General features: G+C 30.4%; 3 protein-coding genes across 3 annotated transcripts; 2 read left to right on the top strand and 1 right to left on the bottom strand.

The window, feature by feature from the left end:
• The first annotated feature begins 450 nt into the window (after window positions 1-450).
• Window positions 451-3,250, top strand: LOC124532536 (calmodulin-binding receptor-like cytoplasmic kinase 2). The gene is made up of 4 exons (XM_047107481.1): window positions 451-837; window positions 1,212-1,378; window positions 1,618-2,708; window positions 2,864-3,250. The coding sequence occupies exons 1-4, from the start codon at window positions 677-679 to the stop codon at window positions 3,248-3,250; spliced, it is 1,806 nt and encodes a 601-aa protein (XP_046963437.1). The 5' UTR covers window positions 451-676.
• Window positions 3,251-3,276: 26 nt separating this feature from the next.
• On the bottom strand, window positions 3,277-5,152 carry LOC124532537. Its single transcript, XM_047107482.1, has 5 exons — window positions 4,540-5,152; window positions 4,339-4,461; window positions 4,058-4,204; window positions 3,761-3,982; window positions 3,277-3,579 (listed from the first exon to the last, which is right to left on the bottom strand). The coding sequence occupies exons 1-5, from the start codon at window positions 5,017-5,019 to the stop codon at window positions 3,295-3,297; spliced, it is 1,257 nt and encodes a 418-aa protein (XP_046963438.1). The 5' UTR covers window positions 5,020-5,152; the 3' UTR covers window positions 3,277-3,294.
• Window positions 5,153-5,579: 427 nt separating this feature from the next.
• Window positions 5,580-9,637, top strand: LOC124532535 (NPC intracellular cholesterol transporter 1-like). The gene has a single exon (XM_047107480.1). It carries the CDS (start codon window positions 6,209-6,211, stop codon window positions 9,044-9,046), a length of 2,838 nt encoding a protein of 945 aa, XP_046963436.1. The 5' UTR covers window positions 5,580-6,208; the 3' UTR covers window positions 9,047-9,637.
• The last annotated feature ends 6,221 nt before the right edge of the window (window positions 9,638-15,858 follow it).

Below are 15,858 nucleotides of genomic sequence, written 5' to 3'. Positions count from 1 at the left end.
ATTAACTGGTATCGTGTGCCAGTATTTACAAGTTGTATTTAATAAATGAAGATATTGATTAACTGCCTAGTTGATTTCGTAACTGGAAATAATAATAAGGCCACTGAACCCGAGGTTCTAGTTTTAAACCTCAGTTATAGGGTTTTACTATCGAAAACTTCTTAACAAATACCCCTTCGGAAAACAAATTCTTCGGCCGTGTCGGATTTACCGCTCCATCGGATGCAATAGAGAGTGCCAATTGTTAAACAATCACATACATTTGTGGATGCCATAATCGTACTATTCTATATAAAAAGTAGAATTGCCTTATTTTTTTTTATTTTAAGGTCTGTACTTATTGTAAAGTACTTCTGCAAATATGTAAGTATCACAGTCACAGCTATAAGTTTTTTTTTATTCATATGTCAATGTCAGTTAGTTGACTGATAATTTAATGTCAATACTTTATTATGATAAATGATCGGACAGTCCACTCGCAAGTCGTGACGTAACAAATTAACAATAACAGGGATTTCCCTCCTTTCCAAATGTAAATTTTATTATGAATATTGTATACTTTTCCTGTTCATAATTGTTATTCAAGATCAAATAAGCGTTAACTAGTACTTTGAAAGACTTTTGAGACTTCTTTTGGAAGAATATTAGTTAGTTTTGTGGAAATAGCATCAAAAACATGTACAAAAACGTCGAACTTCGCAAGTTACCTGCCGATGCACTTTGCAAAGTTGTAAATATTTTAGAGATCAACGAGGATTGGAAAAAATTCATGTCAATTATACCCAAAAGTTTACAATGTGACAGTATTGGATCCAAATACAATAATGAACACATAAGGTCTGTATACATTGTTTTTTACAAAACATAAATAACCAGTTATCATATGACTATAAAGGTCCATAACCTGAACACAACTACCCTATTATAAAATATAATTTCTAAATTTCCAATGTAGAATATAGTTAAATTGTTACAGCTCAATTATAAAATTTTTTTCTGATATGTGTCAAATATTATCCCTATTCATCCGAACATGAATATGTGTACATGTGTATAATTATCAATGTGATTTTTATACCATATACTTGATTTATATAAAGAATTTTCAAAGTTTATTTAATATATTTTATTTATTTAATTGACACACAATTGAAAATAAGGCAACGGTAAAGTAATAAAAGAGTGATTAAATAATATCTAGTTCATTACAGAATGATTGAAGAGTATGCTAAAGCGAATAATATGAAGTGTACAGAGATTCTAATGGATGAGTGGGGAACATCAGGTAGAGTGCGACCAACACTGACACACTTGAAAGATATTTTGAAAGAAGCTCAAATGTACAGAGCAGCAGATGAGATAGCTCAAATGTTACAAGGTATAAATTTTGCTATGATAATAATGATCAATGCTTTATACATGCCATAGATTTGAACATCTCTGCCTTTTATAATACTTCTCAACTATTTTATTTATTTTTATTGAACATTATAATTCTTATTAATGTTTTATTCCTATTTGCCATCCTTATCACTATTCCCTTTAGTTTATTACAAAGGCTTATAGATAGATATAAAATTTGTTTTCTTGTTTTTACTTTACTTTTTTTATGTGCAGAATCTTTACCTGAGCGTCCAAAGTATGGCCCAGCCGCTCCTATTACAACAAATGTGACAGAAATGTTAAATGATGAAAGTATGGAACAAAGATTTAATAATATGGGTTCAGTTGACAAGTCTAAATTTAATGAAATGTGCAATAAAACGACAAGGCAGATGAAATCCGCAAGTGATATGATTGAGTTTTCCAAGAATGGTATAAGAGAAGCATATAATGTTGACAATCAAAAAACTGCAACATCTGAAAGTGATTTTATTAAATTTTCCAAAGAACAGCAAGAAACACAAGTCTCTATGAATGTGCCAGACATTAGTGCTATGTTAAAGTCAAAAAGTAACCAATCCATTGATCGTTTAAGTTATACATACACAGATTCTGATGTTTCTAATACAGACTATGAAAGTAAAACTATTACTAAAAGCAATAATATTAAGCACAATCCAAATGTATATCAGACATCATTTCCAGATATAAATATTTCCCTGAGAATAGACAGTGCTATACTTCAAGACGAAAATTTAACTCACTTTGAATATAATGAATTAGAAACTATCACAGGTAACTTTTCTGAAACACTAAACAATGGTCCCAATGGTTTGATGGGGCGGATCGGAAGTGGTGGCTTTGGAGATGTGTTCGTTGGAAATCATTTCAAGTATGGATTACTTGCTGTTAAAAAAGCTCACAGTCACCTACAAATTCACCGAAAGCCTGATATTGCAATGACAGTTTTTAATACAGAAGTCAAATACCTTTCACAGTTCAGACACAATAACATTGTTCCTATAATAGGATTTTCGAAAGATGGTCCAGCCCCATGTATTGTTTGTGAATATATAGATGGAGGTTCTTTACAACAAAACATTGAAGCAAAGATTTTAAGTGAAATTCAAAGAATTGATATAATGATAGGGACGGCTGAAGGGTTGAAATATTTGCACACTAGTGAAAAACCTTTACAAAGTAAAGGTAACAGTGAAATTTTAGGAATTGTAGGTGAAATTGATTCACAGAACACTATTAAGAATTTTGTTCATGGGGATGTTAAAACAGCTAATATTCTCCTAACAAAAGAATTTGTACCCAAGGTAAAACATCTTTTCATATAATTTAAAGACAACAAATTTATATTACATTGGTATAAAACTTGTATTATATTTAATAAGTAACATATGCTTAATATTGAAATCTGGTATCCTAATTTTTATCCTTAATTCTTAAAACTCAAATGCTTTTTTTACAGCTATGCGACTTTGGATTGGCAAAGCAATATGATTCGACATTTGTGACAACATGTCCCATGGGTACTTCAGCTTATATGGCTCCTGAAGGCATCCATGGTACTATAACACAAAAGATTGATATATTCAGCTTTGGTATTGTTTTGTTGGAACTACTTACTGGTTTAAAACCAATTGTTGCTAATGATGGAGAGAATTTAAATATTAAACATTATGTTGAAGAAAACTCTATTAATAATGATATTAGTCATTTATTAGATCCTTCAGTCGAAGCTTGGACTAAAGCCAATGAAATTTATAATTTAGCTCAAAATTGCTTGGAATACCATAGGAAAAGCAGACCAACTATAACCGAGGTTGCTGATATTTTATACAGAATAAAGAATTAATTTTTAAATTAGTAATAACTTTTAAATGTGATATATTTTATATTTTATTCAAATATACATTCATTAACATAAATTTCTTGTTTTATTGTTTCTACTCGTGTATTGAAATTATTATTTTCCATGTCAATAGCTTTCTCTAAATCTGCCATAATTTTCTCTTGTTCATCAGTTTTACAGAGGGTAATCAATGTAATCAGAAGTTTTTGCATGTGTGTGGCTAAATCTTCATCTTTACATGTGTATAAAACTTTGAAAAGAATGGAAATTATTTTGTGATCAGTCTGCAGCTTCCATATACACCAACAGTATCTTATCCATTCTTCTAAACACTAGAACAATAAATAAAATGTATAATAACAACTGATTAATGTTGTTTATTACATAAAATGAGATTAATTCAGTAATGTATTAAAAATTGAAATATGGCACTTATGATTTTTATTGTTTAATAATTAAATATTTCTCCAAATTCTGGCTTTAGTAGAATTTAAAAAAATTAATAATCTGTACCTGTAATGTACTAGACAAAAGTATTTCAGCAACAGCCTCATTTGTGCAAACGTCTAAACTGTCACAGATAATTGTTCTGAAAATATTTTTACTGACACAATTGATTTTATATAACTGAATTATATGTTTAGTGAATTTAAAACATTCTGCTTTCCTCTGCAAATTAGATTCTGTGTATAACTGATCTAAGACCCCAGTATACATCTCCTCCAGCTTAGCATTCTAAAAATAAAATTTGATTAATAAATGTAATTCAATAAAAAAGTAATCTTTATATTGATTTATTAATATTCCTACCTTCACATCAGATGGGAACATTCTACACAATTCCAATAAGCAAGCATGTGTCAATTTTGTGACGTCGGCATCTTTCTCAACAAATGTTTTCATTAAACTCCTATACACAACTTCATAGTAATTTCCACCATCAAAATCTTTATAGTCCTGTGGAAAATAAAGTAAAAATGAATTGTATTTGTTCAACACTTTTGGCAAGATAACAAGCAATATTAGGGTAAATGAATCCAGTTGAAAATATACAGCTAATATAATATATAACTTTATATACAATAACATACCAAACATCTCAATATTGATAGGCAACAAATTAATCCTTTACTCCTGTTTGTATTGATGTAATCATCAATTAATAACAGTGATGCAGGAAAGATCTTTTGTGGTTTTAAACCTACTTTGTATTTCTGAAAAATAAAACCATCAAATTAAAGGTTTTATTTTATGTTCAATAAAATCTAGCAGCAAACTATAACATGACTTACTCTTAAATCTTTTACTATTGAGCAGTAGACTTCAATTTGCCCAGGATATTTCTTAAAATTATCATATGTAAGTTTACCGTGCAAAACATCAAGTGATTTATCATATATTTCCTGTACATCAAAATTTGTATTCTGCTGTAATATATTATCTAACCGTAAACCACACAATAGCTCAAAGTAAATGTTTAATTTTTTAGAATATTCCTGTGTGTTTTCGTTATTCCATGGACAGTCACAAGTAAGTTCTTTATACAATATCAGTAATGATGATATTATTGCCGAAGTTTCCTTTGTTTTTAATATATCTAAATCTCCTAAGCATTGTTCTAATAATTGGAAGTTATGTCGTAAATTCTTATTCCTTATATCAAATTCTACGTGAGCTGTACTTTCTTCGAAATTTAAATCCAATTTTGGTAATAAGCAACGATTGATACTTTCTAATAATTCAGAAATATACTTCATTGTATCAATTTTCATCGGAAATCAATTAATAATACTGTTTCTTTATTTCAATGTAGGTATATTGATAATTTACTTTTACACTTAAATATAAATATATTATAAATCACAATAATTATTTATTTTTTCCAAATGTCAATTGACATTTGTCAAATGTGTCAAATTTTATTTCTACAATTAAATACCTACATACAACAATAATATAATCAGGAATGCCAGTCTTTGTTTTATCCGATGACTATTATAAATTCAAACAAAATAGATTTGTTTTAGCCGTGAACATCAGGCTTTAAACAACATCAGTTTAATTGACAATTAAGGTATGTTTAAGCTTTTAATTCACATTGCGAAATATTTAATAATAATAAAACTACAATATTTTTATCACCAACAATTAGACTCGGGAAAAATTAGCGACTTTATAATCGCCAAAGTAGCAAAACTGCACTAAAAAATATTTTACTTATATGCCTTATATTACTTTCATTGGCTGCGTATTATACTACTGTTGCCTTCACCAAGAACAATTAAATAAAAAAAAGTGTAAATGCGTATTGACAGTTATTATAATCATAAATGATGACAATTTAGCATTTAAGACAGATCACAGAACTGAGAAGGTTGTCAAATTGTCAATAGTTGTTAGTTTCGTATGGCGCTTTATACCTAACGGTCTGCTGTGTATTTATAACAGAAGTTTCATGCGACTCGTGTATAATTGCCGCAGTGTCGTATTTTTAAATAGCACCGGGAGTAGAAACAATACGCAGTGTTTGATTTTTTTTGTGCTATCGGCGATATTATAAAAGGCACCACCCTTTTTAAATTCTACGTAACTTTATCATAAAATTCAGATCATATGGCTTGATTTTTAATCTTTTTCCTAAAAGATTAATAGCTTGCCACTGAAAATTAGAAATTGAGAATATTCTCAAATATAAGATAATCAGAATAAGATAATCTCAATTGTAATAATTATACTATGTGACAAAAAATACAGTGAGTTAATAATGATATTTTTTTAAAAGTGTAAACGTATTTATTGAATGGACAACATGCGACTATGTTAAGGAACAATTAAGTGATTATATATACACTATCTGTGATTGATAGTAGTAATGAAAATTAACTTTTCTTGTTTCATAAATAAAAGTGAAGTGACCTGAGTGATTTTTAATCTTTAAATTTATTTGAGACATTTATATCTATGCCTAGTATAAAGAAAATCAAGTCACCTCAACAAATATGGGAAAATATTTCTTCTGTTTTTGTGGAATTTGTTGAGCGGATATTTTACACCCTCGGAGTATTTGTTGCCAAACATCCATGGAGAACTATAGTGGCAACATGGGCCTTTGTCCTCCTGAGCTGCGGTGGATTACTCACATTTCACATAGAAAAGAATCCTATGAAACTATGGGTGCCTCCAGATTCAGATTTCTTTTATGACACCAATTGGTACATCAACAATTTTGGTACAAATTTTAGATTACAGAAATTATTAATAACAGCAGACAATGTCTTAGATTCAAATGTGATACAATTAATTTACAATATCTCAAGTCATGTGAGCTCACTGAAAGTCGAACATCAAAACAAAGTGTATACTCTGAATGATTTATGTTTTAAAGTTCCTGTCGTCAATTTTGCAAGTACAAATTGGAAATCTAGATCTGATGAATCAATGCAAGTAAATAATAGTAAGCCGTTACAGAAGCGTGGTGCTGTCGATGAAGACTTGTCTGATCCATCTCTTTGGATTGATGAGGATTTTTATTGTAGTTTTCTCGAAAGCTTCCCATTAGTGTGCCTTCAATATAATATAATAGATATGTTTAAAAGGAATGCAACTCTTATAAATAATGCTACAAACGATGATATAATAACAAATATAAATAATATTAGAATAAATCCATCCACCGGCCATCCTGTAGACTTTACACAGCTGCTGGGTGGTATAGAGCTTGATGAGGCGGGTAAAGTAGTATCAGCCAAATCCATTTTGTTAACTTGGTATATGTATGTAAACATGACACAAGTGGATCTCAATGAGGTAGGTAATTTAGTCGGCACTGAAGACTGGGTATCGATTCCATTAGCACTTTGGGAATTGGAATATTTGAAGTATGTAAAATCCTTATCTTTTGATGATAATAATATTAAATTTTATTATGAAGCGGGTAGAAGCTTTGCGGATACAAGTGGAGAAACAATGTTCCAAGATATGGATAAATTATTTATAGGTATTGTGTTGATGTTTTTTTATGTTGTGATGGCTGTCTCTCGTTTCAACTGGTTAGAGATTAGATTAACGTTAGGTAGTATTGGTCTCCTAAATGTTGGAATGGCTTACATTACTACTATAGGTTGGTGCTCTTTGATGGGTATCCCTTTTGGTCCTGTTCATTCTTCTTTACCTTTCCTACTAATGGGTCTTGGTGTGGATGATATGTTCGTTATGAATGCTTGCTGGAAAATAGTCCTAGCTGAAGATTCACAGAAAAATATTCACATCAAGGTTGGTCACATGCTAAAACATGCAGGAGTATCCATTGTAATAACATCATTCACTGATATTGTTGCCTTATTGATTGGTGCTATCACAATTTTACCATCATTAAAGTCTTTTTGTATTTATGCTGCTGTTGGGGTGTTCTTTATCTTTTGTTTTTCTGTTACGTTTTATGTAGCAGTGTTCACCTTAGATATTAGGCGAGTTGAACAAAAACGAAATGGTATATTGCTTTGCTATAAACATAAAACTGAAATTAGTTTACCAACAGAGAAGACAATATTTCAAAGATTCCTAGAGAGTATCTATAGAAATATAGTATTAACTACTCCAGGAAAAACTATTATATTATTATTTACTTTAGGTATGACTTGCTTTAGTGTAGTATCAATATTGAAATTAGAACAGAGATTCGACCCGAAGTGGTTTATTCCTGATGGTACATATTACAAAGACTTTTTAAATGTTCATGAATACTACTATCCTGATGAAGGGCAACCAGCAACAGTTTTCTTAGGTGATATGGATTATAGTGTAGAATTCGTAAAACTATACGATATGATACAAGTATTGAGAAACGAATCATACGTAACAGAAGTAAATACGTGGGTTGAAACGTTTCACGGATACGTCCATAAAAATTATGATCTTGATTTAAAAAATTCCACAGCGGTATCCAGTACACAATTTAACAAGTATTTATCAAGATTTCTTTTTAGTCCTGTTGGTGGAAGATTTCAAATTAATTTTAAATTCAAAGATCCGCTTACTTGCGGGCATGTATTTAATAATATAACAGCTTCGTCACTGGCATTCAGATTTACTAGGTTTGAAGGTCCAGAGGAATACGTACCTGCAATGAATCGAGTTAAAGAAATTGTTAAATCAACCAATATTACAACCGGAAGTGGGTATCGTAGCGTCTGGTCAAAAGTATTTGCTAATTGGGTTACCGATGAAATTATTGGCGTTGAAGTTGAAAGGAATATCGAATTAGCTCTATTTTGTGTCATGATTTGCACAGTTATTTTGATTACGAATCTTCAGATGTGTTTGTGGATTTTCGTTTGTGTTATGTTAACAATAGTTAATGTTTTGGGGTGGATGCAACGGTGGGGAATGACTGTTGATATTGTTTGCTGTATTGGCCTCGAACTTGCAATAGGTCTGTGTGTAGATTACGCCGCACACGTTGGACATACCTTTTTAACGATTTCCCAAGGTTCTCGTAATGAAAGGGCCTTTAAAACAGTCACTTCTATCGGCACTGCGGTCCTTTTGGGCGGAGGTTCAACTTTGCTATCTTTATCACTATTAAGTATGTCGAAAGCCTACACTTTTCAGTCATTTTTCAAAATATTTTTGCTTGTTATACTTTTTGGTCTTTCTAATGGTTTGTTATTCTTGCCGGTCGTTTTGTCCCTTATTGGCCCAGCGGCCTATAGACCTCATGATAAAAAAGATGGATCACCCGAAGGTGTGGAATTAAATGGAAAGTTTAGTGAAAAGGAAAAACAAATAGATGAGGATTGAAGTGTTCAATGTGGTTGATACTTTTTTAGACTGTTTGAAAGCACTAATAGAATCCATTATTATCATATTGTATTATAGATGTAAATTACGAATATTGGTTGTTAATATAATGTTGTTTAAAATGGATTGATATTAAAATAACCAAACAGTTACAATTAGGTAATTATTAAAGAAAAATGTCTTACCTCGCCTTTATAATGTGTCTGCAATTAATCTTGTTTTTATGTTGATACTTATTTGGTATTAAACAGCCTAAAAGTATTTTATTATCAAAATAGCGCGCGTGCCTTAGTATTTTAAGATACTATGCCGACACGTTAACGCATTGTAAGGGATTTTATTGATAAGTATTTTTTTAAGTATGTCAAAAATGTTGTTTAAATATAAGCCTTTTGTAAGTGTTTTATGTAAAGTATACTTAGATTTTTGTATTACTTTTATATAGATATCTTTGGTAGCAACATGTATGTGAAGCAATAATATTTTTGTGATATTGTAATTTAGCCAATTACTTACATCGGTGATTAAAGGGTTTTAAAAATATTTTTTAAGGCCAATTACATTTGTAACCAATAAAGTATACTTTTTAAATTGTCTTTTATTTAATTGCTTTTATTTAAAAAAAAAATACATAATTTTTTATATAACGTTTAAAATACGTTCTAAATCAAGAAATAACTAATTAATATAAACATAAATAAACACACACAGTTTTCCGTTTAAAGTTATTACATGGATAATCAGTCTCAGAATAGTTCTTATTGTATGTATTTAGAAATAAAGTATCGGTTATTAAATCACATAGTTATACTACTCATGCCAATTATTATTTTTATTATTTAAATACGTATAATTTTATTTTTATATTACTCGAATAGATAACATTTTTAATATATAATTGTCATTTTTATGGAGGAGTGTATGGAATATTAACCTTCTTCTAGCCCATTCATACCGTCACAGTAGCATGCGGAGACGATTCCATGGCGCCCGCGAAGACACGGAGGAGGTGGCTGCTGGCCATGGTGGCTGTTTGGTGGGTATTTCGGTGTACTGCGGTGCTCTAGACGCGCTCTAGACTGGTCATCGGCAAGTATCACATATATAGACGTGTAGCACGTTTTTATGGTGAGATAAAAGAGTTCACAATCAAACAGAAATTTGTTAACAACTCAAAGTCGAAGTGACCCAATCATTAGCTTGCCTTTGATGAAAAAGCTGAATTCCAGGTCGAAGAGATGCTTAAAATCTCTTGTTAACTTTTGACGAAAACTTTAAACAGCTACTCTGCATTAAAATCTTTATTTAGAAAAATCCTAGATGATTTATTCAAAGGAGTTTTCGCTAGAGTGTTTTTATTGATTTAAAAGTAATATTAATTTGTAGGCTACTAAACTTTGTACTATTTAATTTTTAAATCAATTGCTTTAAATTATACAAGTAGACGATACATAGATTTAATAAATAATTTCCTATTCACTTCATTAAATCGAGAAAAGAGTTATCTGATACCTACTGAAATTGTAGTCTTATTTAACTATCAAGTTAATTAACTATAATTATATGTGTTTATAAAAATTAATTTGCACTTAAATGAAGTATTTACACGCAAGGATTGGTAATTCTCTGTTTAATAAGGGGTTCAGGAAAATAAGTTCCCTTGAACTGTTTAGGTCAGTAAAGTCGGCTCTGTTTATACAGCCATTTATATGCCGTAGCAGACGTTTATTTAAATAGATTAAGTACTGGCGATTGCGTAGTATTTTTCTTTTTGATGTACATATTTGGTTAACTTTGTCAGAGTGAGCTATGCTAGCACACTTACCAAATTATGCAACTTTTCACAAAGTATCAAATTTGTCTTTTAAAAAATCTTTTAAATATATTTTATACTTAATTGTACCCCTCACAGAGAAAATAAATGTATACAGCATAGATTCAGCCCTAATAAAAGGGGCGTACAGTTCTTTCATTTTCATGCGTACAATTTTGGCGATCTTATCGCTACATAGTGACCTCTTCCAAGCCACCAACGGTATAGGATAGCTCATAAAATACGCCATAGGTAGGTACTATCAGTTTTAGGTACGGAAACATTTTATAGAGATTAGCGGGTTAGGCTACACCTGAGGATTTTTAGTTTTTACAGTCTTTTTTTTGAGTACTTTTTAATGTCTAGCCGACCCATTGGCGATCAAACCAGGAGAGTGTACACATTACCTGAGTACTTGGGAAGTGTCCGTTGGAAATGGTTACCGTCTCCGATATCTGTCAGGAAAACTTCGTCATTACCTAAATAATAATAAAACCCGTTTCAAAAGAAACGCAAAATGCATCTTTGTTTAAAGTTTAATGAGTATGAAGATGTGTATCGAGATGAGGTCATTATTTTCATCATCAAGGAACCCTACCAGCTGTGTGACCTAGCATGAACTTGCCATATCCATAACTCATATAGTTTAGACGTTGCATTAATAATTGGTATTTATTACTGTGGTAATTTCCATAGAGCTATTATAATAATATTTAATTGATCCTAATTTAAAAATTATCTTTCTGCCAAATGGCAGCAAAACTGGACTTTATTGTTTGAAGATTTAAGTCTCATACAATGTCTTATAATTTATCTGAGTCAAAGGTACGGTGCGTTGTAAAATATTAGATTAGTACTAAATGTTCTTTATTATAATAAATCTATTTTGTAATACAATAAAACGGAATTATCTAATAGGTAATTGGCCTCTGAGGTCGCGTACTATTAATCATGATAGTAAATTAATTAAACGCTTAAAAGATTTTAATGTTAATTAAATATGTAACTATGTTGATTGTGATATGATAATATTGATACTAAACAACATAAAAACTCAGATTTATGTACTACAATATATACAATATTTATATACTCACTCGATGCTCGGTTTTTGAAGAAAAACCGAGGGAAATCCGCCACATATCGATGGAATTCCGCTATGTTGTACTTGTCTTTAAACCTTATTAAATATCAGTAAGTCGAGATGGCCCAGTGGTTAGAATGCGTGCATCTTAACCGATGATTGCGGGTTCAAACCCAGGCGAGCACCGCTGCATTTTCATGTGCTTAATTTGTGTATATAATTCATCTGGTGTCCGGTGGTGAAGGAGAAGATCGTGAGGAAACCTGCATGTGTCTAATTTCATAGAAGTTTTGCCACATGTGCATTCCACCAACCCGCATTGGAAACGTGTTGGTGGAATATGTTCCAAACCTTCTCCTCAAAGGGAGAGGAGGCCTTAGCCCAGCAGTGGGAAATGACAGGCTGTTGTTGTTGTAAATATAAGGACATGCCTTTTGTCCAGCTAGGAGAGGTTTTCTGATAGGTGGTTTCTTATACTGATTAAGATTATAAGAACTATTTTATGATTTGTTTGAATTTAATGTATTTAAATTTTATCCAGACCGAGTCAATAACGGTTTGAGGTCATATATAAACAAAGTATTTAATTCATTGTACTATAATTGTATATACTTAATTATCTTTTTTAACTATATGCTTTATTATTATCTGTCTACGTGTTCGTGGTTGGCGTTTACGATCTACATTTTGGTCAAGGCTCAAGAGGAGAGGCCGCGTGTCACAGAATGACTTCGTAAGAAAATACTCGAAGATAGGGTTAAAAAGATGCTTAAATATCTGCTTCATTTACAAATAGTCTAATCATTGTCTTGCGCTAAATAAATAAAATCTTTAAAGGTATAATTAATTCTAATATTATCCCAGACTGTATGAAAACGCAATATGAATGAACTATTAACGAGCTTTGTATGAATAATCTGTCCCAAAAAGCACATTTATTTCCTTCCTATTAAATACTACTTGTAGCCCGCTGCTTTGCTCTCGTTTTAGAGAGTTGGTTACCAGGCAAAAATGTATGCCTAGCCTATATCCTTCCTTGGAGCTCAAGTTTGTTTCACACCTAATTTCATCAAATTCGGTCCATTGGTTTGGTTACTATTTGGCTGACAGACAGACAGAGTTACTTTAACATATATAATATTATTATAGATTTTCTACTACATAATATTTGTACTGTAATCCGGTAACGTGTTTATTAATCAATACTGAATCTAATTTTCTAATCGTAGCACGATTAAGGACGTAATTCAAGTTTCGTAATGGATTTTAATCAAAATTTTGTAGATTTATTATATATTATGGGCTTAACAATTACTGGCAAGATATAGTCTGTGATTTGATGATATGTGTAAAAGATAAATGTCCTATATTAAAGTAGAGGTTTATCATGTGGTCTATTCGTCCATCACCTTTAGAATTATATTGAATATAGCATATTTATATATCTACCTATCAAACTTTTAATTCCTGTTTATAACATTTTATGTGGATAAGTTAATATATAAACATATTTCTAATTATAATTTGTGATTTTTCAATAGATTGTATCGGATAATATTGGGAAATACATTTTATTTTATGCCTACATATATCGCATATTTAATCTAAATTAATCTTTATACAAATTGCATTTACTCATGATCAATTGATCATTATCATATGAAATTATTACAATCTTAAAAAGACATACTTGAAAATTAAAGCGACTTAAATATGCTAATCTAAAACCACTAATGGAGTCTTATTTGGTGAATAATAATGTCAATATTTTATCTCATTTTATTTTAAATTTGGAATAGATTTATTGTAACATTGTTAGCTTTAGGTTAATCTTGAAGAAGGTTTTAAGGTCATGCGAAATATGCGATAAAAGTCTGTTGTTGTATTCAATACTTATTTATTATTAATAAATTATGTATAAACAAGAATAATAGGTGAATATACACGACAAACGTTCCAAATAAATTTTCTTATCATTTCATACGATCAAATTTATATAAAAGATAATAGTTTCTAATTTTGATAAAAAGTTTATATTGATAATCCATATGGTTTTAAGATTCTAACATTATCAGTAATTATAATAATATTATCAGCTGTGAGCAATTAAGTATTAGTTTTAATTTTTTTTTCATTATTTACAGTATCAATCAATTTAGGTATTATGATTTATTTCCATTTTTTTGTAATGGTTTGACTTGTATAAATTTTATTTTTTATTTTGTACTCATTTGCATCCCTGAAATAGTTAAACTTAGCTTAAAATACAAATAAATTTTCCAACACCTTCGTGCTAAAACGTGTTTTAGGCAAATAAATAATAATAAAAATTGTTATTATTTTTATGTTTGTTGTTACTGTTGGCACTGGCTGTTATACTGCTAGTATTCTGTGTATCGACTTATGTAAGGTATCATTTTTTTAGATCAGTGAGGTTGAATATATTTTTATTATTCTGTATTTAACTATTATTTAGTAACTTTGTCTCTGCGCTGTTTTTTAAAGACAACTCTTCGCTCAATTTAATGTCTTTATGTCACCGTTGATAATTTTATTGCCTGTGGTATGTTTTAAGATCTTTAAATGATATTCTCAGTTATATAATATAAAAGAATTACGTTATATAACTGAGAAAATCCCGCGTACATAAAAAAAATAAACCGGAAACACTATGTATTATTTGATATAATCAGTGATAATAATTATTACATTCATGTGACAAGTAAGGATAAGCTAAATATAAATATAGCCTCAAGTTTCTGACTCCGCAAATTCAATTGTTGCTGGAACAAATGATTGTTTCTACAATAACATTGCACATATATTTTAAAATTTGTCATTAAAAATATTTTACACAATATGGATGATAAAAAACCTTTTAACTTTTTATTTCAAATGTTGGAAAAGAATAACTGAGTGTTGCCAGTTCTTCTCGGTGGAATATACATTCCGAAACGATGGTAAAATGGCTTGACTTTTATTGATACAATTATGTAAATATTCAATTTGAAAGTGCTTGTAAAAGCCTACTTGAATGAAGTGTATGTTGATATGATTTGATACAGACAGATTAAAATTATGATTGATTTTATACAAGAGATATAAAAATTCCAAATTTTGTTTAATAGTAGTTTATGACAGATGACAAATTGATTACATTGATTAAGTAGCATATGGTCAATGATAACGGAGCTGACGACGACAGATAAGCTCGTTACATTGTAAATTTTATAAGCGATTTGATGTCTACGAAGCAATACTTTAAATGTCTATATCATTTCATGCATAGCTTATTCCAATGGGAGTCGGAAAAAAGTTAAAAAAAACCTTTGATTTATGTATTTCATGCGATTTGCGAATTAGCTCAGCTATATTGTGTACTACTAAGAGTTTATGATTAGGTAATATATCTTTATTAATTTATCGTATCGTATCGCTGGTCCGACGACATTCGCAGGATCGCCGGTAGAAGCTGGATGAGGGACGCAGAGGACCGAGCAACGTGGCGCGCTCTGGGAGAGGCCTATATTCAGCAGTGGACAGCAGTGGGATAATGAAAATATATATTATATCTTTATTTATAATACAACACTATTGCACTTAACACTTATTTCCAATTTGATTTTACTTCCAATATTCCGATAACATTTTCATCGTCATCAACATCGTCGTTTTTCGCACTGTGAATATCATAGATAACCAAGCTTTCGACCAATGATGTTGTATCAATTTGCTGTCAAATGTTGTTTGTTTGGATGTTTTCCTGTTGTGGTTGGACCTGCCTGCCATTCTGGCGAAATTGTAATTTCATTAGATTAAGATGAATTCATATATTCAAGCTTGATAATAATTTTCCATCAAATATATTCCTTCCAATATTCAAATCTGATTCTTTATCGTAACAGATTAATCCTT

The sequence above is a fragment of the Vanessa cardui genome, chromosome 9 (assembly GCF_905220365.1).
Source record: "Vanessa cardui chromosome 9, ilVanCard2.1, whole genome shotgun sequence".
Lineage (NCBI taxonomy): Eukaryota > Metazoa > Arthropoda > Insecta > Lepidoptera > Nymphalidae > Vanessa > Vanessa cardui.
Note: the sequence above shows the minus strand (reverse complement) of the source record. Positions and strands in the feature narration are given on the sequence as shown.